This window comes from Schistosoma mansoni (assembly GCF_000237925.1).
Source record: "Schistosoma mansoni, WGS project CABG00000000 data, chromosome 2 unplaced supercontig 0120, strain Puerto Rico, whole genome shotgun sequence".
NCBI classification, from domain to species: Eukaryota; Metazoa; Platyhelminthes; class Trematoda; order Strigeidida; family Schistosomatidae; genus Schistosoma; species Schistosoma mansoni.
In genome coordinates this window covers 480,365-506,693 of record NW_017386000.1, presented here as the reverse complement: position 1 = coordinate 506,693, position 26,329 = coordinate 480,365, and the positions used below count along the sequence as shown (strand labels likewise).

The 26,329-nt window shown below is 34.3% G+C and overlaps 2 protein-coding genes across 2 annotated transcripts in view; one reads left to right on the top strand and one right to left on the bottom strand.

Moving 5' to 3' along the window:
• Positions 1-12,791, top strand: part of Smp_129670 (apoptosis stimulating of P53, putative) — a gene marked incomplete at both ends in the record, with an annotated part of 59,618 nt that extends 46,827 nt beyond the window's left edge. Inside the window, 5 exons of the mRNA XM_018791570.1 lie at positions 1,973-2,173; positions 3,324-3,624; positions 5,759-6,025; positions 6,305-6,444; positions 12,723-12,791. Of these exons, the coding sequence (XP_018645279.1) occupies positions 1,973-2,173; positions 3,324-3,624; positions 5,759-6,025; positions 6,305-6,444; positions 12,723-12,791 (978 nt within the window). The remainder of the gene's footprint in view (positions 1-1,972; positions 2,174-3,323; positions 3,625-5,758; positions 6,026-6,304; positions 6,445-12,722) is intronic.
• Positions 12,792-18,958: 6,167 nt separating this feature from the next.
• Positions 18,959-21,996, bottom strand: Smp_013870 (hypothetical protein; the record flags this gene model as incomplete). Its single annotated transcript, XM_018791569.1, has 2 exons — positions 21,973-21,996; positions 18,959-20,235 (listed from the first exon to the last, which is right to left on the bottom strand). Exon 2 carries the CDS (start codon positions 19,931-19,933, stop codon positions 18,959-18,961), a length of 975 nt encoding a protein of 324 aa, XP_018645278.1. The 5' UTR covers positions 19,934-20,235; positions 21,973-21,996.
• Positions 21,997-26,329: the final 4,333 nt, after the last annotated feature.

The window sequence follows — 26,329 nt, the reverse complement described above, 5'->3', positions numbered from 1 at the left end:
AAATAAATACTTTGATCTAGGTATTTATACCTTATTGTTATAAGTAAATGAAGACTGTCTATTGTAGTATCCACTCTATAAATAACAGTAAACAGCTCAAATTGTTTTGTTAGATGAAGACAATCGTTTGAATGTCATAAACGGAACTGATACTGCTTAATATTCGTTTTGTATTATATACTTGTTACAAACTTATGCCTGCAATCGTTTTCACGTCGTTGTAGTGTGATCATAGAATTTAAGGTAGTTGAGACTGTTATTTACTTCACTTATTTATTTGTACTAAGTGGATCTTAGATAATTTGAAACCTCTGGAAGATATCACGAGAGTGAATAGTTTTAGCTTTGTAGATCAAATATATAACTAAACTCGTTTTCTATTGTAATAGAACACAGCTCAACAAATTATTAATATACTTGCCTGATAATGATAATTCTGAATATACACTTTCCATTTAACTTCAGTAACACAGCCTTCTGAGAATGGATTACTACCACTTTTTTCACTGTATAAGTGACTATTTGGTAAACGGTATAACCCTTTTTACTATAGATTCTATACTTTATCCTTAATTTTTTAGAACTATAATTGTGTCATCCATCTAGAGATGCCAAAATTCTATCTTCCTTGTCACGTAACCATATATGTGATATTAATTTCATATTCACTTTGAAAAAATCATCTATTAGTATGGGACCATGATGGAAACTTGCCGCAATTTAATGAGTCATTTTAATAGACATAAAGCAAATGATACCCTCGTATTAAATGGACTCACATTTATAATTTCAAATTGATTATACATTGTCATTTGATTATCTCTATTTTTCTCAATACTAGATAGATAGATGAATTACAGATTGATAGACGTTGTAAACTGCAGCAAATATAGAAGTGAATATGTATTTATTTCAGTGATCGGTAGTATGGTTACATAACCTGTATTAGAATTTAATATTTTAAGTTTGCAAAGGAATGTAACTCATAAACGACTAGTCGAAGACAACTGTAAATGGAATTTTAAAAATCTGTTTAGCTGTTGAGTTTCTTATTGGAAACCCCTATCATCGTAATTGGCTTAAGTATATCAATGTTACCAAAGCAAATTCAACTTCACTAAGAGCGGGGGCGAAGACAAGACATAGAATGAGTTCATGAAGTTAGTGATTGATTCGACTGATCTATACTGGAAGATGCAGACTCTCTGGTTGGAGTCCACACGACAAAAGGAATCAGTGTCTAGAAATATTGTTTGACATAACCCCAAATAGATCACAGTGGCAAAGACATATTCACTCTTCATCTTCTGTTGTCTTAAGTTTCAATATTATGTGATACTTTTTGTTCTTAGCATGCATCCTTTCTTTTTGTATTGTGTTTTCTTTTCTTTCTTACTATTATTGATACTACTACTATTTACGCTTGCTGATTATCTTTTTATATATTTTATCTCATCTACTTGATGCGATATGAGAAATTGGGCAGAGAGACGTCTATAACAATCTCTGTGTTGATAATGACTGACTCGTTGCTACCGTATTAAAGGCAGAGTTGTAAAATCGGTTGGCTCTTCTACTTGTGTTGTGATAATCGATTGAGAATAGGATAAAGAAATTTTATGTTAACTAAGAGTATGGAATATAAACATCTATGCATCAATCATTCAAACAATTGTTTACTGTTGTAAACAGTTGTATGGATAAATATGTCGTCATTTAAATGTATTTTTTCATTCTATGTTTGAATCAATTTACATTTATGGTTATATGTAATGTTATCAACGTGATACAAGGTAATATTCATAATATATCTGAGTTATCATTGAATCTAAGCTTATGAGCTCATAAGTTTACCATGTTAATACTGTTGAAATTTTTTTCATCCATTCTTTTTCTGTCGAATGAATTATTTTGTCTTTTTTTTTTTAAAAAAAATTGTATTTTAGGTAATTACATTGAAAGACAAGTTAAGTCGATTCTACGTAAATCAAAATCTTCCTCATCACCACCTACCTCAAAACAAAGTTCTAGCTTGGATGGTATAACTGAAACAACTCAATCATTAACATCTTCATCAGGCCAATCGAATTCTGTACGATTTCATCCATTAGCTTTATTGCTCGATGCTGCATTGGAAGGTGATTTGGAATTAGTGAAAAAAGCAGCTTCTGAGGTTAGTGAGATATTTCCAGTTTTTTTTATGATTGAACTCTTGAGTTTATCAATATTTTGACCTATTTAGGGTGTTAGATATAATCTATAATTTATTCAATAATCATCATGCTAATAAGGGTTCTTTATTCATATAAGAATAAGCTACTAGAATTTAAAGAATATTTTTATAATAAAAAACGATTGGTCCTGTTAGTTTGATGGTGAATTAAATTGACTCTTTGTTAAACCAAATTTGATGCGATTGTAGCGATACTTCTAAATATTCGTATTATTGTTATTAGAGTCATTCTCTTTTTCTCAGTTCTAGTGATCAAAGTTATATAACTGTCATAATTATATTAACCATTTTTCACATGTACTACCCAAGTTGCTGGTAATCTGCTTGTCTTTTGAACAGATAAACTGAAATGATTATAATAAATATTTTTTTGTGATACCCTAATGAGTAGAAAACTGTATTTCTGACGTTTCGTGACTTAATTTAAGCCACTTAAGAGCAAATTAATAAAGTAATCATAAATAAAAATGAGTGGTGGTTAGCCGTGCGATCCAAGACGCGCGTTTCGCCCTATATGGGACTCGTCAGCCGGATGTACCTGCATCCCAGAATTGATGTTCACTCCGGGACTGGAACCCAGTAGCGTTCGCTTAAAACGCCATCGTGTTATCTACTTAATCACTAAGTTCAGATAGCCACTGGTTTGTGCACTGAGATGAAATTTAATTCATTTTTATTTGTTGTGTGAATCTAACCATTGATTTTTAGCATTGCAATTGATCAGTCTCTTTCACAGCTAGCTACGATCCATCTCTGCTTATAATACTTGTCAATTAATGGCAATATCGAGGCAATCGCCACAGGATGCACACATGCCAAAGAGAAACTGATCAATTGCAATCTTAAACTTCAATGAGTAGATTTAAACAAGCAATACAAATGAATTAAACTAAAGTAATGTATGGAATCTTTATGCTAAGTACACTTTAAATGTCACTACGTAAATTCCTTATTTTAGATTAGCATTTTTTGCATATTTTTTGGAAATCAAGGTTTCGTAGTACAAATATTTGACTCTCAACTAATTTGTTATTTTTATTCACACATTTTGTTCATTAGTTTGCTTGTTTGATTTTCCATTTAAAAATAGGTTACTGATGTTTCTGAGTCAAATGACGAAGGTATTACTGCATTACATAATGCCGTATGTGCTGGTCGTGTGGATGTAGCTGAATTTCTTGTACTTACAGCTGGTGCTGATGTTAACGCAGGTGATACAGATGGTTGGACACCACTTCATTGTGCTGCATCTTGCGGAAATGTACCTTTAGCTAAATTACTAGTTGAACACGGGGCTTCATTACACGCTCGTACTTTATCGGACCAGGAAACTCCTTTGGAAAAATGTGATCAAGGAGATGAAGAAGCTGAATGTGAAGAATATCTATATTGTAAGTGGTGTGTTTATTCTGTGTAAATTGTTCTCACGTTCATAGCTTTATTAACCACTTTGTTTTAACAGACTTCTAGAAAATGACATAGATTTTAAGATAATACTGAGCCAATTCTTAACTGAACAATCGTTCTTTTCACAAACGATTTTAAGTATAAATTCATCATTGTTACTCTTTATGTTGGTTTGGTATTTGAGCTGTTTGAATTTGTTCTATTTTTAAGGATCCTTCTCTATTACTGCTGATTATATATGTGTTTTCAAATCCCTATCGACTGTACTAGAATGTTGGTAAATCTAATCATCAGTTTCACCAAATATCACCGGCAGTTGTTTATTTATTCATTAGTAAGAATGTCTCATTAAAATTATCGTTAGAATAATTTTAATAGCTTTCTCTTCCTCTCAATACTATGCCAGAAAAGTTTGTACTTTTCCACTCTTATCTTTTTTTACGTCTATTGTGATAAGACTTAAATAATTTTGTAATCAGTTCACAATTAGGTTCACTGGATTGATTTTAATAGTTTCTATTTTCCACCTATATTCATATTCATGAAAATTGTTTAAATGATCGTTTAACATTGATTGATTCATGATCTCAATATAAAAAAAAACATTGTTACATGCATATCTGAACCAGTGTCCTTCAATCACTGGCTAGCTACATTTTCTATGTGTTGGGCTAACTAAAAATTCACTAACCAATCAGGTCGCCGATATTTGCCAATTAATAATTATCTGTGATTATTTTCAATTAATTCAAGGGAGTTATCAATCATCCGTGTTTGTTTGATTTTCACTTTTGGTTTTAATTTATAACCTATACTGTTTCAAAGGTCAAATAACTTTCCAATCTTAATGTTAATAATTATGTCTGAGTTTGATAGATGCATGAATCATCACGTTTTGTATTTTATTAAGGAAGTTCGCCGTATGTATGTATGTATGTATGTATGTATGTATGTGTTTACGTTGATCTTTGATATTTCAGTGTCAGTCAGTTTTTTTTTCAAAGAAGTAATCCCAGTTTATCTTGATAATCATTTACCATATAAAAAATTGCAGTTAGAATTTCATGTTATAACAAAATGGCGGTGGTTATTCACAGTTTTTTCAATATTCAATGATCATGTTGTGTTCAGCATTTTCGAACTTTTTTTCACTTGTTTAGTGGATGAGTGCTGGATATTGAAGTGTAGTTTCTATTGAAGACTTCATTCCAGGTTTCTGAAGAAAGATCCCCCGCTGTGTACTACGAAAATTTCAGTTTACTACTGCATGGAATTCGGAATGGAGACCACAAATATAATTAGCTGTAAGCCTTAAAACCACACTAACCGACTGACTGGACGGATTGTCCGAAATTACTGAATATGATACATCTGTTGAGCAGTGAAAATGTTGTGAATAACCTCAGCCATAGAAATATAGGTTATTGCATTATTGTATCAATAATCCCTGGTCCTACGTTGTCGCTGACTGACTGACTGACTGATTAACAAGAATTTAAACAAGTAGAAAGGTACAAACACTTTTACAATAAAACTATGTTTAAGAAGTGCAAAAAAGGTTTATGCTAATAAATTAAAGATTGTTTAGTAAAGTGGCTCTAATCGTTTCTTGAACTCGATAACGACTACATTAAATGCTAGATTAACATTATCATCTTCATCATACTTCTTTACGGCTGATCAGTGCTTTTACTGTTTAAATCATAAACTGATCTTAACCAGATCACCGTTAAAAATCTAGTAGCACTGAACGTCCGTTTCGTCCCAGTATAGGACTCCTCAACAGTATACATCAAGCCACGATATTCCACAACCATATTTCTGTTCATTTATTTAATTGATATTTTATCATTGTTGCTGGTATTCAGTTGGTATTTCGTGTACGAGTTTTCCAAGGATTTATCTTAGAAAATAAATTCATTATTTGAGCGAGAAGTTCTAATGTTACCGGTAAAAAACTTTGCAAGTTCTTTGTTCAGAAAATTACTGCCCAATGACGTATAGTTCTTAATTAAAACGGACACCTTTCGGTTTATTAAATTGTTTTAAATAGCGTTTACCTCAGTTAGTTGAGTGACTTCTTTTTCTTGATTTTTTCCTTGAAAAAATAACATTCAGTCCAACATGAACGTCTTGGTTCTGCGGCATCTGGTCGGGTTTATGCACTTTTTCCTCGTGGAATAGAAGCAGCTGGACCAGGTTCCATAGATGCTCATTTAGAACCAGATGAATTGCCGCTTAAACCAAATGAACTTCTCACTATAGTTGATCGTGAGCCACCTGGTGATATAGAATGGATGTTAGCTGAAAATTCTGAAGGTCAACGAGGCCTTGTGCCCAGATCTCATATATCATGTTATCCCTTAGTGCGTATACCACCATCAAGTTTACCTATTATGGAGACGCCTAAAACGTTTTCAATGAGATCAACCATTTGGAATGAATTCGACAATGATGATGACGATGACGAAAGTGATGATGATGCGAACACAAGCAAGTATGATCAGCGTGAAATGGAATATAAATTTCATGATGAGAATCAGCTATTGCCTGAAAGAATATCAAAAATGCAATTTGTTTCGCCATCTGATAATCTCCTCAATGATAATAATAACACGAATATTATTACAAATAATAACAATAATGATCGTCCTTGTACTAAAGCTACGATTAAAATTGAAGATATTACTTCAGTTAAGTCTTCATCATCAACATTACCATTATCAGCTAAACATTATATACCTCGTCCATCATCTGTTGATTTCACTGGACTTAAAACAGAGGATCGTCAGTCGTCAGACGAGGTATGTTTTCTTGATGTTTCCTATGTATAAACTACAACTAGATTCCTTTTATCACGTATTATGAATATACTTATCAGACAATAACGGTAATGTTAATAATAATGCGGACAGACTTTCTAGCAGTATTTTCACCTAACCTAATTTTATTTTCCGTAATTGGCCGTTTCATTCTTCACTACAGCTTCATGAATATGACCTCATAAATAATTTGCAAATATTTACTAACCAAGATCTTGTGTATATAGAGCCTAATATATTACGTGTACATAACACGCTAAACGACTGTACATTTACTGTTCACATTATAAAGGTGTTGTATAGTCCCGGATGGGCGATCCAATTGTTCGTTGATCGAATCAGGTTCCGTTTATAATAACGCCTTATATGTTAAATGGTTATGACAAAAAATATACATTTTATGGGAATGAAACATCTTCAGAGTGACTGCCGTAGATATTGAAACAATTTTCTTTTTTTAGAATAAACTGACTTTGAAATCTATTGATGTAATTCAAAAAAAGAATTGAGATGAAACGCAAAACACTAACAATAATGAGTCAATTTTAGACTTGAGCTAATCTTCGAATGTAATGTTTTTCCTACTTGGATAAAAATGATCATCGAATGAAGAAAAAGTTGGAGTGAATTATTTTGACAGATATTCAAACCTAAAACCATAGAAACTATTCCATCTATTTGACCATCAATTACAACCTGTTGATAAGGATAAATGGTATGGATAAAGAACAGAATTCTCACTGAATGTTAATCTTTTAAATGTAGTTTTTTTGTAAAATCTCCAACCAACCGATACAATTTGATAGGACTCAAAGAAAAAGAAAACAAGTATTTCTATTAACTCTGTTTTATTTTTACGATAGATAAAGCCTAAAGATTGTATTATGACGACATCGGTGATGCATCTGCAATTCCTCACCTTAAGTTTTGATCATGATCGAATGTTTTTGAGTTTCTTTTGTTTGGGATATAAGTATATTATGACGCTTCATAACCTGTATATTTCGAAACATCATCGTTTTTTTCAATTTTCGAAATTTCTATTCAAAATTAAGCCAGATTTAAATTTGGGCATTCCTAGAAGTCCTTATATCAATAAGTTTGACCTAGGATCAAGTAGATGAGCTTGACTATTATTCTTACTCCTTATTCGATCTTATACTAGTCATAGAGTAGAATTCGATTAAATTTCCACTTATTTAATCTTCATCCGCTTGGATTGTAATTCCAAACTAATTTCTGTCTACTTTGGTTTTGAAAGCCAAATAGCAAGCAGTATGTAATCCCATAGTCCTCGTACATAATTAATCTGACATAAAGCTTAGTACATAACCATGTGCAATGGGCTATCGAAATTCATTCAAATCAATTAAATGGGATACGAGCTATGTAGTCGATTAAACGTTTATTTTAGTTTCATAGGTCTCCCTAATCAACGTTGTCACCCGATTTCTCATTCAATTGCTTATATATAGTAATTTTTTGGGAAAGATTTTTATGTATTTGTGTTTCATAAGAAAATAAGATAAATTCATTGTGTTTCTGTATATATATTCTCTTCTGGTCATATCAACACTTTTAATTTTTACAGATTCAAATATAAACTCGTGTATCCATAGATGGTACACATTTTGCATAATAAGTTCAACACAAAAAGACGTAAGAAAAATACAAACATTTTTGTGTTTGCTCGTCAAGATTTTCTCTCTCATATATATATATATGATTGGTGTATTTCAATCGCATAGACATTTACGTCACTGAATTGGTTGAATGAAAAATTTCATAGAACAGCTTTTTAAGTGTTTTTAGTTTTTATATAAATAATATTCAATTGAGTTTTTTCTTGTTGAAATTTGATGAAGCACAACACTATAACTTTGTAATTTACATTCTTACTTCATGTACAATAAAAGCAATTTAATGATCTCGTGGTAAATGGAAATCATCGTTAAATCGAATTACATTTAGTTCATATTTTATAGAATACGTTATGAATACTTTAAATAAACAGAAGAGTTATCATTAAAGGTAGTAAAAGAACAACAGTCGGACATCGTGGCCTGCATCAGCGCCTGATGAGTGAATGACAGGGAGTGAAGTAGTTGAGCTTATTGACTCCTATCTTAGGAGTTTCAATTGTTCGTATTGACTAATATTTGACGAAATCCCGACATAGATTCAGAAAGCTCAGCTGACCCTGACAGTTTATATCGCTTGGTTGGTAGACGAGATATCTGTCTGTTAACCAAAGGACTCATTTTATGCCCAACAGGTCGCTCTGTTCTGCTTCGTGGATGTGAGACATGGCTATTAATAATAGAGGATATGTGATTATAAGTGTCTTCAAAACATCGCTCGTGTATTTTGGCACCACCGAGTGAGCAGTCTCGAGGTTTCGCACAGGGTGTTAGGTAAATATTGCGAAACGATCAATGAGCTAATGAATCTTCACCAGCATAGTTAGTTGGGACACGTGTTGCGTTGCCTATGCCTAACCACCGCCTGCCTCAGTGGCTGATGCTGTGTAGTGTATCAGGTTGGAAGAATGCTAGAGGTGACCTAACCAAGACCGGGAATCAACCCGTCAAGTTACTGACTTTTCCTGAGCCTCGTTAGTAGGTCTGAACTACTTGGTTAAGGTTAATATGATGGTTAGAGTGGTTAGAAACGTCGGGTGACATATTTCATAATCGTTCGCAATAGTCCAAATCCATTCACTCCTTGTCTTTCTTTATAACCTAGTTCCCGAAACTTCATAACCTTTTTTTCTTTTCTATGCCTAATCTTTCCTACTTTTACTGATCCTGTTGCCATTTCTACCACTCGTCGATACGTCTTGAAATAATTTCATGGATCTCTGTTATTGTGCTAAGGCAACTTGAATCGATACCCATATGTGTCGTATTCTACGTTGTGTACAACTGACTGACTGACTAGAAGTAATAATGATTGAACAGTAAGCTCAATAATTTTGATCACTTAGGCTTTCGAAATGAATCACCTGTTGTTTATCAATAAATAATCATAATTTGGGACAATTGCTCATTCATGTCTTATCATACTTTGTCAACTTCAGATCTAAAGTCGCAATTTTAAAAAAAGCTTGAATTTTAATTATGAAATAATTCACATTGATATACGAGTGGTCATTACTAATGATGAAGGGAAATATTTTATTAAGGATTTATAACAGTCTGGGCTCAATAGCTCAGTGGATAGCACAGGCGTTTGAAGCAAAATAGTGCCAAGTTCGAGTCTCAATACAAAAATCAGCACCTAATTGCAGGTATATCCATTTAAGAAGTCCTAAATAGAACGAGATGTCTCTCGTGGTTCGCACTCATAGGCACTATGCAACTTGGTAATATCGAAGCAGTCCGTTTACGATGTACCCATGTCCAATGAAACCGATCCGTTGCAGTCCTTAATATCAAGAGGGAAAAATACAAGCAAAAATGAACTAATTGTTGAGTAATGTACTGTTTATCAGTCAGTATCCTATAGTCTCTTCATTAAGTATTGAACAAAATAAACGCCAGTCAAAAACCAGTCAGTGTGGTGAGCTGAGTCTCTTTACTACTCAAATCAATTTATGTGATGTATTAGACCAATTTACCAATAATAAATGACTTTGGATGATTGACAGAAGTTACTGTTTAGAACATGTGTATCTTTTCGTGTAAACATATATTTAATTGGTGGGTAATATGATAAATTGTTAAATGAGTAGTTTTACTGCTGACTATTGTAGTGGATGCAAATAAATTATTCGGTCATTTTTTTCACGAATGCTTAATTCTCGAACTTACTCTATAAGATAACATAAACTAACTAGGTTTAGATACAGATAGTAGGCTATGAGCTGTATTAATTGGAAAAGAACTAAAGATATTATTCACTTTTGATAACCAATATACGTGTTTATGAATTTTGGAAACCACTATCCACTTATTATTAGTCAAGTTTTTAAAGCACTGGGTTATTGTGTTAACCTCTTGCAAATTTATCAGCTGACTGGTTGTTTTTCCTTGTGAACCTTATGTAACGGCTTGTTTCTTGATGTTGCACTGTTAGCGATAACCATTACGGAGTTAATTCATAATTCTGCAATTTCGGAAATGTTAGAGCACATGTCTAATCAATAAAAGTATGATAACCCATGTAAGGTTTCGTACTCTGTCTACTCTTGATTGTTTCATATCATGTGTATCTTTTTTCACTTGGTGTTTTTAGTCTTAATTTCAAAATTATCTGTACACCCTTTATTCTAGTGAATTTTTATAATAAATGGAATTAAACAACCTTTAAATGTGAATTTATTCAGGTTACTGATTTTATTGTATGGGTGATTTTGACGTTCCACGATGATGTTTACAAGCTAAAATTTCTTCTCTGGAAATGTTTTCATTGTTGTTTGAAGAATTAACTCTAGTGAAGTATCTTTAAAATACTACCACCTAGTATCTTCTTCCCTTTTTCCTGTAAATATTATGAAAGAATGTGTAATATATGTGAATGTGAAATTAGTAGTCTATATAGAATAACTGAAATACTTGGTTAAGTCGAGCTACAGATCATTTTAAATTATTTCTAAGATGCTTTCATACCTTGACGCATAAACAACTTTTCTCACATAGATTTGACTTTCAAACAGTTACGTACTCTGTTTAATTAGTCCCTTTAGTGAATCTGGATAGAAAGCAAAGACAACAACTTATGTAGAATAGTATAAATTCATTTCTATTTCGTAGGTTATCGTCAACTGCTCATAACCATATTTTTATTAAAGTATGAAATAAGATTAGATGATAAACATTTGTGACTTATAAATTGATTTGACAAGGGTTGCTAATTCATGTAGACGCGTTAGGTCATTTGAAGATAGATATAGAAAATAAAATGCAATTGAGATAGTTATTACTTGTAATTCGAAAATTGATAAAATAGACTGTATCATAATTATAAAAAATCCGAAAATTTTACAGTTTTAAGAATAAGGTGAATAAGAATCAGGAATCAGAGAAAAAAATCATTTGAAGTGGATGAAATGGTTAATGATGATCGATAAGTAAACGCCTATCACATTGATCCGGTCTGACCCTTCAGTGGTTCACTTTACTTGACCTAAAACGTTGAGGTTAGTGTTTTATTGTGCAATTCAGTACGCTTAAACGTCTTTAAACAAGAACCTTTAGTCGTGCCCTGAATTAATCAGACTTAGAGAACATCGTCACTAAGTTCGGACAATAAACTGCTTGTACGTAATATAATGAAACCACACTTTTTGTCTGTTAGTTATTTTGAGTCCTGTAAGAAAGTTGACAATATTGCCTCTATCGATTAAGTTTCTAGCTACTAGACTGTATTAGTTTGTGGTAACTCTCAGTTTTCTAGTATTTTGTGATCACTATGGATTGTATGTATTTACACTAATGAATCAAGAAAGATCTTTTTTTAGAAATATCCAGCAAGGATCAACTGAATAAATGAGGGAGATCTGAAGTTCTTGGGTTTGATTTGTGTTTGGGTTTTGAATGCATACTGTTACGAAGTCTTGTTCTGGTATGAAATAGATGCTCAATCCTTCTTGATTCACCACTAATTTTTAAATCTGATCACTCTGTGGTGTAATCTACAATATCTAATAATCTGTACAAACTCTGCAGTGACTACTGTAATAGTTTGTGGATTTTACGGATCGCTGTATTTTATAGCACAGATTATATATATATATATATATATATATATATATATATATATATATATATATACCCTGTAAATGTCTAGGATGACGTTAAAATCTCTTCAGTTAAACTGTTCAGTTAAACTGTCTAGCTCAGAGAATATGATACTTTAGATTCACATGGAAATCTCTCAAATTTATCGCTTTGAGAAAATCTTATGATTTAAGGTTACAGTCTAGTTTTTCTGTGTTTATAAACTTTTTGTTTATGAACCTCAATAAAAATTCTTGTATTTTTTTGTGCTCTTAATACACATTGCACATTATTATATTGGCAAACACGTCAGCACACAAACATACATCCATGTTTGTACACCTGTTATACATGTGTGTTTTGCTATTGGTGTATATACCTTATTGATTTTTTTAAGCCACATTGTGCGTGTGCCGTAATGTGATTTTACGTAATTTTTTTAACGCGTTTATAATAATAACAATTTTAGTAATGCGATCAATATTACTATCATATTTTCAATTGTCTTTTTCTTGCTCCCTTTTTTAATATATTTTACAGATAATTGATACAGGTAATAACAAACAGACTAAAACAAATGAAACCTGTGATTTGGCGACAGCATTTTAATTAGCTTTTTGATTAACAGGAATGTTTGTACACATACACACACACAAAGCCGTATGTATTAGTACATACTTTCATATTCTTCATTTATTTATTCATCTCTTCATGAAATGTAATTTCTCAGTAGTCTCAATTTTTATTCAGTTGCATATGTTAATAGTAATGATAATATTTGTACACATATACAGTCTCGGCGATATTGGACGGAGTATATTATTATGTGTATGCTTGACATAGAATAAAACTAAGCGACTAGGAAAATACTGTAACAATAAATCCATGTGATTATGATGTACAGTAGAAAAAGTGAGTAATTATGCTACTCACTATCTATCTATTCTTATTTACTAATACATACATTTACTACCTATTGTTCCTATACCTCATAGAAAGGGCTGGTGGTAATAAGTGGGTACACTTTTATGATGTGTGTGGTTCAAGTCTTATTAAGTCTCCGATCTGTTATTATTCAATTTAATTTTCATTTGTTTTATTTACTGGTTCACTCTAGTTTATTTTTTGTTGTTGTTTACTTGTTTACTCAAAAATGTACAAACAATTCGTATAAACTAATGTATTACACGAAAACACTTTTATCTTACTGTATAAATTATTTCCATTCTGTCTGAAGTGCTACTGATTTTTCCCTGGAAAACTATTCCACATTCTAATTTAGCTCAATGCTATGAACTCTGCTAATTCGATGTATTTCTTTTCATAACCGATATGTAGGGTTTTACGGGTGTTTGTGCGTGTGTAATAGAAATCCGTTTTAAAGAGACCTTGACAAATCAACTCAGTCGATTTGTTTTGTGGTGAAAGATAAACATGACTGACTCTTTTCTTTGGTTTTTTTCCCACCACGATTCTTTACCATTTATACATTTAATTTGGAAGCAGTCGATTTTACATAAACAAAAAGACACAAATATCGATGTATGCCCTGGTATATATATTTCAATGTCAACGAACCGTAGATAAATATGCCCTTTTTTTTATTTTACTTTCGTTGAATCTCATCATTTTTTGTTTGTTGTGATTTTGCATAATGATTTAGCTATTTTTCTCTTGCCCAGTTTCTTTCATTTTCATACTTCAACATGAAATAATTTTGAAATATTTTATGCTGTGTTATTATTTGATCTTTTTTCTGGATTGTCTTCAGAGGACTGTTGCCATCCTCTCTCTCCCTCCCCGCTCGAATGATATAACTACTTGTTTTCAATTAAGTGTATGCGTAAAATGAACTATAACGAATCACTTTCTCTCTGATTGTTTTTTATCGTGACCACTGCCTTGCGTGTTCCAATCTTTTCAGTGCCGTTTCTGATGCCTCTCTTTTCTATACTTTGCTTTGTTTCTGTATCCCTGTCTCAACACTGCTTACTTTGTGCTGTATATGTGCGTGTGTGTCTTTTCTCGTCTAGCTTTGTCGTTTCTTGGTGTTAGGTTTCCTTCCTCAATTTCTCTTTTCCTTATCTTCTTTGTTTCCAACATAGTAATATCTTATATTTTCATTGCCGTCTCTCTCTTCATCTGCTATTTATTGTTTCCTTTTTTTCAAACGCTTGAGAAAAGACTTATAAAACTATCAAACAGATTTCTGTATTTAAACCAACATGTCATATATCTGTGTGTATAGTTTTTCACACATTATCTTATTTGTATTGTATTTCCTAACTTACACCAGAATTTCCATTGCGTATGTACAATTCAGAGAGAAACTATATTGATAAGATAAACACATTCATTACTCAATAAATAAAACTGTTTGAATTTTATTCTTGTTTACATTTAAAGTGAAAGGTACATCACCAACATATAGCATCGTTTTATAAGGATGAAGTGAAAGTCAGATTACAATTAGCACCATTGTTCTTATTTACTACTCTCCAATTTTACAGTGGTTTTGCAACGAATTTTTGTTGGAGGTCATTCTTCGAGTAGTCACTTGATTTATTCGTTGTATATAAGAAACTTGACTGTTCAGAGATCTTTGGATTTTGAATAAGTAATTGGACGTTGTAATGTGATCGAGAGGTCGCCTTGAAATGGAATAATCAAATGTTTACGTTATAAAGTCCGTTGGTTATATTTGACAAATTGTCCATAATTCACTTATCATCTAATGCTTCAACATTAATGTGTTTACTACAAAATCCTAAATTTGATTCGGTGGCGGATTTATAGTTTTCATTATCCAAAGAACTTGAAAGTAAGTTAAGACAGGTTTCCAACAGATCTTATAGTTATTTTGGTTTTTGAGGAAGAAACATAGAATTCATTTGGTATCCTATAAAGAATATCCACTAATTTAAGGTGAAAAATCAAATTTTGTGTAAATCTGTACTATAGCACAAGAAAAGTTTCAGTTAAAGACTAGTTAAATTGTTATTTAGACCTAGTTTCGTCCAAAAATTTAGTAATAATGGTAATGAAATTACTTTCGTGGCTGTAAAAAATGATCACGGAAGCATGAAGCATTAGTATACACTGCATGATGAGTATGAGTTACAAAGGGAGAATGAACTTGTCATGAGTCTTGTTGAATCACTGTTTAATTTGTTAAACAACCATTTTACGTTTACACCATAAAAGTTTATATCCCAGATTACAAATCTATGATGAGTAAATGTTAAAAGAAAAGGGACCTAGTTTTATCGTAACATAAGTAAATTATGTAGGTTGCAGAAAGTATGCAAGACTACAGAAAAAAGTATTAATCATAAAGTATAGATGTATTTCTTCCTGACATAATTCACTAATAATTTACAGGACCTAATCTTATTTATTTCGATAAGAAGTATACTGTTCATAACATAACTGTCAATCGATAATATGAACAAAAAAAATATCACTTCAATATTTATAATCAATATTTCAAATGTGTACAAGGTAAATTCCAAACTAACAATGCATCGAAGCTTATCATGCACGTAAAGACTTTGTGTATTATATACACTATAAGAGACGAAGTCTATATGAAACTTAAACTAAAGTGGAATAATATTCTTTTTCATTATTTGATTCTGTTCTAAACTTTCTGAAAGAAGAATAATCAGTCTAAACAAAACGGATACAAATTCGCTCAAATGGTATGTGTGAAATATCCGTCAGTAAATTCCACTGACATGAAATATAATAATGTGTTACTATTAACTTTCAACATTTTACCAGTGAAATTGATGATAGTCAGCTCTTTAAACTCATAACCCACTAATTTGAATATTTAACATGTTGTAGATATCAATGCCCAGGTTGGACTTGGTATTTTCAAATAAATTGAGCATTGGGTAGAGAGTTAATAATAAATATATATTTTGTCATATCCGAATAGTAGATGAGTTGTATTTCTGATATTTCGTGACTTACATTAAGTCACGAAACGTCAGAAATATAATTTCTCTGCTAATTGGGATATAAAAAAATATATTTATTATTTAACCTGTTGATTCAGACCACTTTTGAAAAACACTATATGTCATAGTGAGTTGACAGTCTTATCTCATTTGAAGATAAAATATCAAACAGATGATATCGCTGTCATTACTTTCCGTACACGAGAAAAACAACAATTTGATAGTGTTTATGAAAACGCCATTGTAATGCCGAGAATTGTGCGACTGATCTATATAAATCGATTCTTAGTATGAACATTATACTTCAAGACTCAAAATAAAAAGCAACCATGGCTTATAACAATCTTTAAATTATCTTACTATCTCAAAGGAATTAGCTATTACACTACGATAATCAAGCATGTGTGAAAAAAAGTGGGCGCTATGGGATTTGAATCTTGATATAGGCGGTATTCAACTCACTAAACAAAAATTTATACACTAGACTTGGAGAAGTATATTTATTGTAAGGACAGATTAAACTACTTGACTACTCAAACCAAGAAAGAAAGTCGGACCTCCAGTCTAATGCTATTTAAATAATATAACCATTCCGTCAACTCTCTATCAATCCAAATGTTAAGACTAAGGAATTGCTCAATACTGAGTTGTAGTTAAAATCAAGTTGAAGGACAATTAGTTCCTAATAAATGTAAGTTTGAAATAACTGAAATTCACAACTGATTGATCACTGAGTAGTAACCGATATCACGTACGTCAAGTCCTTCTTAGTGCTGATCGGATTTCATCGATCAAGCTAAAATCCAGCCTTCAGTCTAAGTGGCTCCACATCACGTGAACTATGTTGAGTTACAAGTACTGGTTGGAGGTAGTCGGCCGGTAACGCTGGACCCACAGATCAATCGCGTCCCGGATATTTCAGTAGTAACGTTTCTGATTGTAAAGCTGGGTGACACGGAACCGAATTCCTAGGGAGCATCAGTCTGGAATTCGACATTATTTTCAATTCCGGAAGTGATTAGCACAACTAGAGCTGGTAAACATTTTTTAATAACCTCATTGTTGGTTTAAATTTGATGAATACAGGGGTCTTAGCATGAAGCATTCGAAAGTTCTAAGTTTTCTATTACTATTGGACAAAAACGCTGGAAACTACCATTGGTTCCAAGAATGGTGAAACAATAGCAATCAGACTGACGTCCCCGCACTTATCTTATTAAGATTACTACCTTTACTGAGAAAATATGATGGCCAACGCTTTGTACTAATTTAGTGGAACTAGACCCAACTTTCACACCCTAAAAAACCAAGCACCAGAGATTATAGATATCGGTAGTGAATAAACTCATTTCATGAGTACTTAAGTTTATTGATTGGAAACTGCTGTTAATTACGCGAGCTACTTTTTTTACGAGACAATGAGGGATGGTCAACACAAGTTGACACCTACTGAACTACTACTGAGAAATAGACAGCACGGGGAATTAAGTGTTGTCTTCTTCTTGGAATCTAAAACAAACTGTAGCTAGGATAAATGGCAAACAAGAGGCTAGTAGGACTATTTCCCCGCCATTAGCGATATTAAGAAAATACACTAATCATTCAGCTTAAAGGTATTGTTAAATTTAAGGTCTTGACATCCGACCAATTGTCATATATTAACTGAATGAAGCAACAGGATCACCGCTGAGGCTTTTCAAATCATACCATGTAGATATCACTCTCAGAATACCCTTTTCATAAGAACAGCATGATTTGAACCCGAAAGATTGATGAGAATTTTAGAAAACTATTTTCGACTGAATCACTCAGACAAATTTTCACTTACATATTATTTATGGGACTAGATGTTTCTACAATAAATCTCTAGTCTATTATCAGGAAAATAAGATTGTTGATAAGGATTTTTGATGCCACATGGAATGCATGATTAGCTTGTATAGTGTGCTTATTTGTGGACTTACCGGTTCTCAAAAAAGAATGTATAAAAAGTATACTTGATTGTCTTGTTAACTGTAGTTTGTAAAAAGACTATCAAACACTCAACTAATGATGCAATATTTTAGCAGTTTAAAGGAATCTATTAGTACTAGATGTTTAAAGTTTTAATAGTTTGATCTTAGGAAATATGTCGAGGCTTTTGCATGAGAGAGCTACGAAGAAATAATTTGAAAGTTCGAGTATTATACATTACGATGAACTGTACTAAGTTCATTAATGAATACACTTCAAACTGTACTTCTTGTTTAAGAAACATTTACATAATGTAAAGCCTCTCACAATAATCTACGTCTTAAATGAAATGGACATATAATATGTGAAAATATGATTACTCGAGTGAGCGTAATCAAAAAACGCAAATATCTAGTTACTAAACCGAAATATGCAATCGAACGAGATTTACCAACTTTCGCCAATAATGAAAACCACAATAAAAACTAGTTTTCATGAAAAAAGAAATTTTTTAAGCGTTGGTTAATCACTGATTATAAAAATGTACCATTTGTCATAATATAAACATAAATACTAAGTGTGGTTTACCATCGAGATAGCAAAAGATCTTGAGCTGAACAACACTTTACAAGACATCAGTTTAATATTCAGCGAAAAATGAATTGTAAAAAAGGCAGCAAATTTGAAATTATAAAGATACACAGAGTAAAGTTCATTAAAAGTGGAAAATAAAAGCCCTAGAGGTAGATAGGAAAGTTTAACGAAGGCAAAATCCAGACATGGTAAGACATTTGACGTTGATGAAAGGGATACTTTCAGTATTTATTAACATTGAAATGTAACAAGAAGAGGTGATCACTATCCATGTGACTCATTCGTAGTAGAACACTTTTTAACATCTAAGTCCATCATGGAATCCGTAATCTCATTTGTACTTAATGCATTAGAGACATTAGGGTCGTTTGGAGAGCGTGTACATTCAACAACACCGGGTGGTACTGAAGAATGAGAAACAGAAGATACAGGAGATGAGGGCAGGACATGAGGAGAAGGTGGAATTGAAGATGGGCTACTGGAGTTTGTAGTTACAGAAAAAAGTTGGCATGATGGGCTAGAAGGACTTGATACTACAGGTAAACTCGGTGGCCAACGGAAATAGGGAAATTCAGAATATGGATTTGTTCCATTGCTACACATCCGAACATCATTTTGACATGAAGATTTGTTATTTCTATGACAACACGAAGATTCTGGTGATCCCTCACGACTAGCATCATCACTGGAACCTGCACCCCCAGACACACAAGACAAATATCCTCGTTTGCGTCCAAGCGCAGCTGAAACAAGCAAAGGACTTGCACCACCGGTATTGCTAAAACGACGGGGATTGGGAGAAACGGTTGAGGTTGGTAAAGAAGGTGAATAACACTGAACGCGTGAAGAGACAGGTGATGCAACGGGTGACGGATAGCAAGAAGATGATCGAGAAAAATGAGGAGGACTTGAAGGCATACCCTTACCAGAACCAGTGGCAACAGAAGAACCACAGTTGTTAACCCCGGGACAGATAGGGTAAGAACAAGTGACGGAAATCACCAGAGGTCCACTGAAAGAACTTGGACGATGATTAGGGCTGCTGTTCACAGATGTAGAAGACGATGAACAGTCTCTATCGCTAGATTCACTACATGAGACACTCAGACCAGCCCATGAAGATGACAATCGAGAAGTTTCTGTTAAAAGCTTTTCGTGTTTTACTTCGTTTTCCACATGATCTTCAGCAGTCACATAATAATGTGCAGAACAACGTCTGACCGCTTTGCGCTTTAGCATTCAATTGCAAGAATTATAAATGTATCACAGAAAATAGATTATTGTAAGTATAAAGAGTTTAAATGGGCATGCTTCTTTAGGGCATTCATTTATTGTAACTGAGAAAATGGATAAGAATGTTTATCCATAAAATTATTTACTTGCAAACAGCATAGAAAAGTGTTAATAAAATGGATGAAATGGACTATCCATACAAATGAGGAACACATGTAACAGGACACATCAATAAATTTGCCTGATGTTAAGAAGCTATTGTTGGGTGGATCCCCTTTTTAATGTCCGAATGTTACTTTTAGAAACCACTAAAAAAATAGAAAACAGGATATAAGGTTAAATCCCAAAATAAATTTACACCACTTTAATAATGAGCCCCAACAATTAAAAAGATTAGTGTACTTTCGACTCGAACATCTATTTAGTTAACAGACAGTTAGTCAGCTAAAACATAGAACCAGGCACATATATACATCGTTCCAAGGTGCCATACCTCATTAGTACAACAAGATGAAAACAACAAATTGATAGAAGTAGTTACTTCAATGGTAGTAATATATAAAAGAAAGATTGTGTATAAGGATATAATACAGGAAGAGTTAGTAGGTAGAAAGAAAGACATCAAGTAATTTTAATATCACAGTTTAAGAAAAGACAAGGAGTGTATACACCGCGCCATTGTGATAGATTCTGAGCCATGTCACCCAGACTCCAACCATTGGTTACGATGGTCACGCGGACCCCAGCCAAGTATTCTGCATCTACCAACATGGCTAGGACAAGAAGTTAGTGACTTCAAGCACTGATGCCACGTTTCGGTTTGGCCGATCCTAACTTCCTTTCAACCGTCCCCAATACTAATCAGCATAGCGCGTCGTGGTAATCGGTGTTCAGGCATACGTAACACATGGCCCAACCATCTCAGTCGATGAAGATTCATGACCTTATCAACTGATTTACCATCATTCCCTAATACCCTGTGTCTAACCTCACTATTACTTAGCCGGTGATCCCAGAAGATGTGAGCAATATTTCTAAGACATCTGTGATCAAATACTAGTAACTTACGAGTATATTCTACTCTTAATGGCCATGTTTCACAGCCGTAAAGTAGAACAGAACGAACTGCTGCACAATATATTCGTCCCTTAATTGATAGACGGATATCTCGTCTTCACCATAGGTGACGTAAGTTGGCAAAAGCCAAACGAGCTTTTTGGATCCATACTAAAATTTCGTCAGACACCAACTCATTAGGGCTGTCGACGCGTTCGACAACAGAAGACTCTGCATTTTGTCAGCGTCTTCACCAAACAGGACTATGTCATCTGCATATTCCAAGTTGGTAAGTAGACCTACTGGTAGGAGATCAATGCCCGAAAATTCAGTCGACGAGACCGTTATTTCTGACAGTACACGTATGATGAAGTCGAGCAAAAATGAGGATAGTGAACAGCCTTGTCGGGGTAGTGCAGAAGGTGGAACAGTTTCGGCCAAACTCGTGAAAACTTCACGGATTAGACTTCAGTACACTAGGGTTTCTTCTATTTTATCTCAACTGTAGTTCGCAAAACAGCCTTAAGCTGATGTTAAAAATGAGTGGGCAAGGCAGACATATTTTGGGTTGTGTCGGAAAACAAACATCAGACAGCCTACAGACTGTCAAAACACCTGACAATTTGGAGCAAGTAACAGCCCTGTTACGACCTGACACAGGAATAAAAGTTGCATAAACCCATAGTGTAAATGCTCTCTAGCATAATCTGATGAGACAATACACCAGGAAAATACAAGCAGTTGTTTCGAGGTTAGTATCTGCGCCCTGTGATCTCAATTTAGTGATTTACACAAAGCCTGAGTTTTGAGTGCACATTTGATCTTTGGTACTACGATGATCGCGTTTCCATGATATGATACATCCATATTATTGTCATTCGCGAATTAAAATAACGGTTTGAAACACTTCCAAATTTCTTACTGAGTAATAAAATTTGACTAATACATCCAAGAAACCTGACTTCGAAGGAAAATAAACGTTAAAACACCTGGCAAGTTAAAGAAGCGTAAGCTTCCTATTAGGCGGCAGATATTACTCAATCTCAGTATTTACCTCAGCCTTCAGTAGCTAAGTCAGGAGGTCAATTGACCTATATAAATTCTTGGAATTTGTAGTTATGTGGCGATTCAAGATATCTCTGAATATATTAACAGAAGGCGCTGATAATTCATGTTCTGATAATTTACTACTTGGTGCGAGAAACGGAAATCCAGACTCAAACGATTCGATCACGGTTTTTTGAAATTTTTGGAATGTCCTGTCAGATAGACAGTCCTAGATTACGGTAAAATATAAAACATAGCAGTGAAAAAATCATCGCTCAGCACACGGTAAGCGAGTATTAGATCACCCCGTAGCCTGTGGTAAGATGACGGAAATAGGTTAAGATATCTCAGTCCATCTTTATACTGTAGACCAGAGAGTTCTTTCGTCATTTCGGCCCATCGCCTCTGAACTCTTACTAGTATATCTGCCTCATACCTGAAATAAGGGCTCTCTGATTGAATCCCATATTCGAAATGTAGCCTCACGAAAGCCGGGTATAATACCCCAAACAATTCTTCGTCCTGGTAACGAATCGACTTGACAATAACCCATAAGACCCTCGAAACGGCAGACTTGGGACTACTCATGGTTTCGAGGTCGTTACTCATTATGACTCCTAGGTTTTTATAGTCCATTAATTCGGGTAATACAACTCCATAGTTACTTATCTGTATCACCATACTCTTGTTACAGTTAAATTCTAATGACTACCTACTAATTTATTCAACCAATGAATTAAGCTCATTCTGTAATGTTATTCTATCTGATGCTGTTTATGAGTTTCCAAATCTTTGCGTCATCCGCAAAGAGTAGAACAGATGACTTAGCTACAGTTGGCAAATCATTCACATAAGGTCAAAAAAGAAGGCCGAGGAAAGTTCTTTGAAGAACTCCCCTTTTTACACTTTCCCATGTTGATAGAGACCCGTTTGTCTACCCGTTATCTCTTATCATTGAGAAAGCAAATTGCTCAGTTTATAATTTCATGAAGGATATCAAAACCTTCCAGCTTTAATCTTAGATCCAGGGGAGAGACTTTGTCAGAAGCTTTACCTGGATCTGTGGAAATTACATCTTACGGAATATTGCTATGTTTCTCTGCGGCTCAATCTTCTATTATAACGGGCAGATATTTCAAGCATGATAGGCCTTTCCTAAAACTATGTTGTCTCCCGGATAAAAGATTATCCACTTCCACATATATTATAGTTTAAGATAGACATTCGAGTGATCTTTTCGATTAGTTACTAACTAAGGCTCTACTCCTCGCTTTGTAAACAGGACTGATTATTGCATCCTTCAGGTCTCTTTGTAGTTTAGACTGCCACAAAAACATGTCAAACAGTATTACCAGGGGATCAGTATATACATCCGCCAGAGCTTTCATAGTTTCAAAATAAATATTGTTAGGATCACTAAACGTAACCGGTTTGAGATGTTGAAGTAAACGTATGACAATCCCTTTCTTAATAACCACAACACCCATCGACAAGCTGCAATTATCACGAATATTACTGGACTTTCACCATCACCACTTCATTAAAATATTCCGATAAGCTTCAGCTTTCACAACACCATTTCTTACTAATACCAATGGATTTTCCTGTACCAAATGTGGTGGGATCCAATCACTTCTCTAAGGTCACCTCTTTATATACGAGAACGGACTTTTAGGACCCCTTTCATATTTCCTAGACGTTTGCTTTTCTTAGCAATATCCAACCTCATCTATCAACGCTTTGCAAGCATTCCTAGTCTTACAATAAATTGATCTGTACTGTTTAGAACCTGTAAGGATAAACACACTCCAGTGCTATTTCCACACTCAACATGTTTCTTGATCGCTTTAATTATACACGGTGAGCATTCATTCCGTCTGTGTGGTGCTATGAATGGTACAAACAGGGACATAAGAAAGTCAGGTGCGCATTTTCTTACAAACCACGCTTCTTCAACTGGTGGGCTAGTATTTACCGATCAGTTGGTTGTCGCAGCGCACTCATGTATTTCTGTTCCATTTGCTCTCTACATCTTCGGGAGAGGTCCAACCTCATTGTGTACTATGTCACTGGCTCATAAGCTGAGTGACAAAACAATATGATCGCTATTAGCTAACGGGGGAAGAATATTGGACAGACAGTAACCTCAGTTGCATGAGTGATTACTAGGTCCAACAAAGAAGATCCTTGGTTTGAACCAAAATCTGTGGGTTCGGACATGCTTTAATAAAACATGCGCCATCACTGTCATTAGGAACCTACCATGGAAAAGGTTCCCAGATCATGTGATGGTCATCTCTGTCCAATTCATATCAGGTGCATTAAAATCTCCCAATATCAGATATCTGTTATTTTTACTCCATACCTGAATGCGCTCTAGAATAAGCTGCCAATCAAGCAGATTGAGCTACGACAGATGACAGCGAGTGAAAATGTACAACCCTCGTGAGTTAGCAGCTATTCACTTCTTAAGTTCCACTATCATGGGATTCATGCTCAAAGGAATGGATGTTTATGTTATCCATGTATATAAGTACCTCATCCTTTTTCCTGCATCTATTCCTATGAATTTTTAGGTGGTTGTACTTTTGAAGTGAAGTAAAAGTTATGGACTAATCAAATTCCGTTCTCAAATGGTTCAAATGGTTGAGGACGGAATAGAGGAAGCTTTCGTTTAACGGGCTTCCGTGTCTAGTAGCATTACCTCCAGGCAAAAGCCTAGGTATATTAACGATAATAGAGGAAAAAAATGAATTTGGTAAATCATAATAATAAGTTATCCTTAGTCCTTAAGAATAAGTCAAGTTTCCTCTCAAAGGACTCCTGGGAAGTCTCTTGGACTAGCTCAGTCGGCAGCGAATTCCAGCATTTGACAACTCTTAAGGAGTAGAAGATATGTCTACAGTTTGTTCTGCTATGTCACGTCTATAGTTTCTGGGTGTTACCTCTTAGGTTAGTGTTGTGACTAAGCTTAAGAAGATGTTTAAGGGGATGACCAGAAGTGTTAAGTATACTGTAAGTTATAAGAAGGTCACCTCTAAGACGCCTGTACTCTAACGGGTAAAGGTTAAGTGATTGGAGGCTCTCTTCGTAAGGTTTGAATTTGAGTCCCCGAACTGATTTCGTGGCTCGACGTTGGATACGTTCCAGAATGTCCTTATCCTTTTGGAGGTAGGGAGGAAATATTATGTTTCCGTACTCTAAATGGGGACGAATAAAACTGTTGAAGATTATTTGGAAGGTTCTACCGTCAAACTGGCCAAAAATGCGTTTCAATTTTACCAGTGCAAGGTTCACTTGAAAGGCGTTTTTGTCACAGTTCGCATACGACTTCAGGTCGTAGGGTGCCAACAATCCTAAATCTTTTTCGACTTGGGATACTTCTAGAGAGGAGTTTCCTAAGTTGTAACTATAATCTGCAACATGTCGCAGATGGACTACTTTGCACTTTGAAGTGTTGAAGGTAAGTCCGTTGTCGTCTGCCCAACTTTGAAGTCGAGTCAGATCCTCCTGAAGTACTAGTATATCCTTATGGTTACGTATCTCTCTCCAAAGTTTCACATCATCAGTAAAAAGCAATAAGTCAGATGAAACTTGTCGAGGAAGATCATTAATGTAAATCAAGAACAGAAGAGGTCCTGGTATTGAACCCTGGGGGACCCCACTAGAACATTCCATAGCCTGAGAGAGAGTGGAGTTAACCCTGATCTTAAAATGTCGGTTTTCTAGATATGAAGTGAGCCAGTCAATCAAAGGGGGTTTTATACCCAATCGTCTAAGCTTATTGATAAGACATACGTGGTTGACCTTATCAAAGGCTTTTGAGAAATCCAGGCAGATGACATCAACCTTCCCCTTGCGATCAGGGATGGTTGTCCATCTATCCACTACAGTCAGTAGGTTGGTCATACAAGAATGACCCTTTCTGAAACCATGCTGTCGAAGTGAGAAGAAATTTAAGGATGATAAGTATTCTTGCATACCGTCGTATATTAGAGATTCCATAATTTTAGAAGGTATAGAGAGAAGGGCCACTGGTCGGTAGCTTGAGGGTTCACTACGTCGACCTACTTTGAAAATTGGTGTGATGTGAGCCAACTTCCAAATTTCCGGTAGTTTGCCTCTGCTTAGCGAGTGTGTAAACATGATGCTAAGTGGCGATGCCAGGATTGAAGCTGCTTCCCTCAATACAGCAGGATGAACCATGTCCGGACCAGGAGAAGTGTCTTTTCTTAGGTTCTGCAGTTTACGGAGCACCAGGTCAGCACTCAAGTCCACTTCGTGAAGTCCTGTACAGGT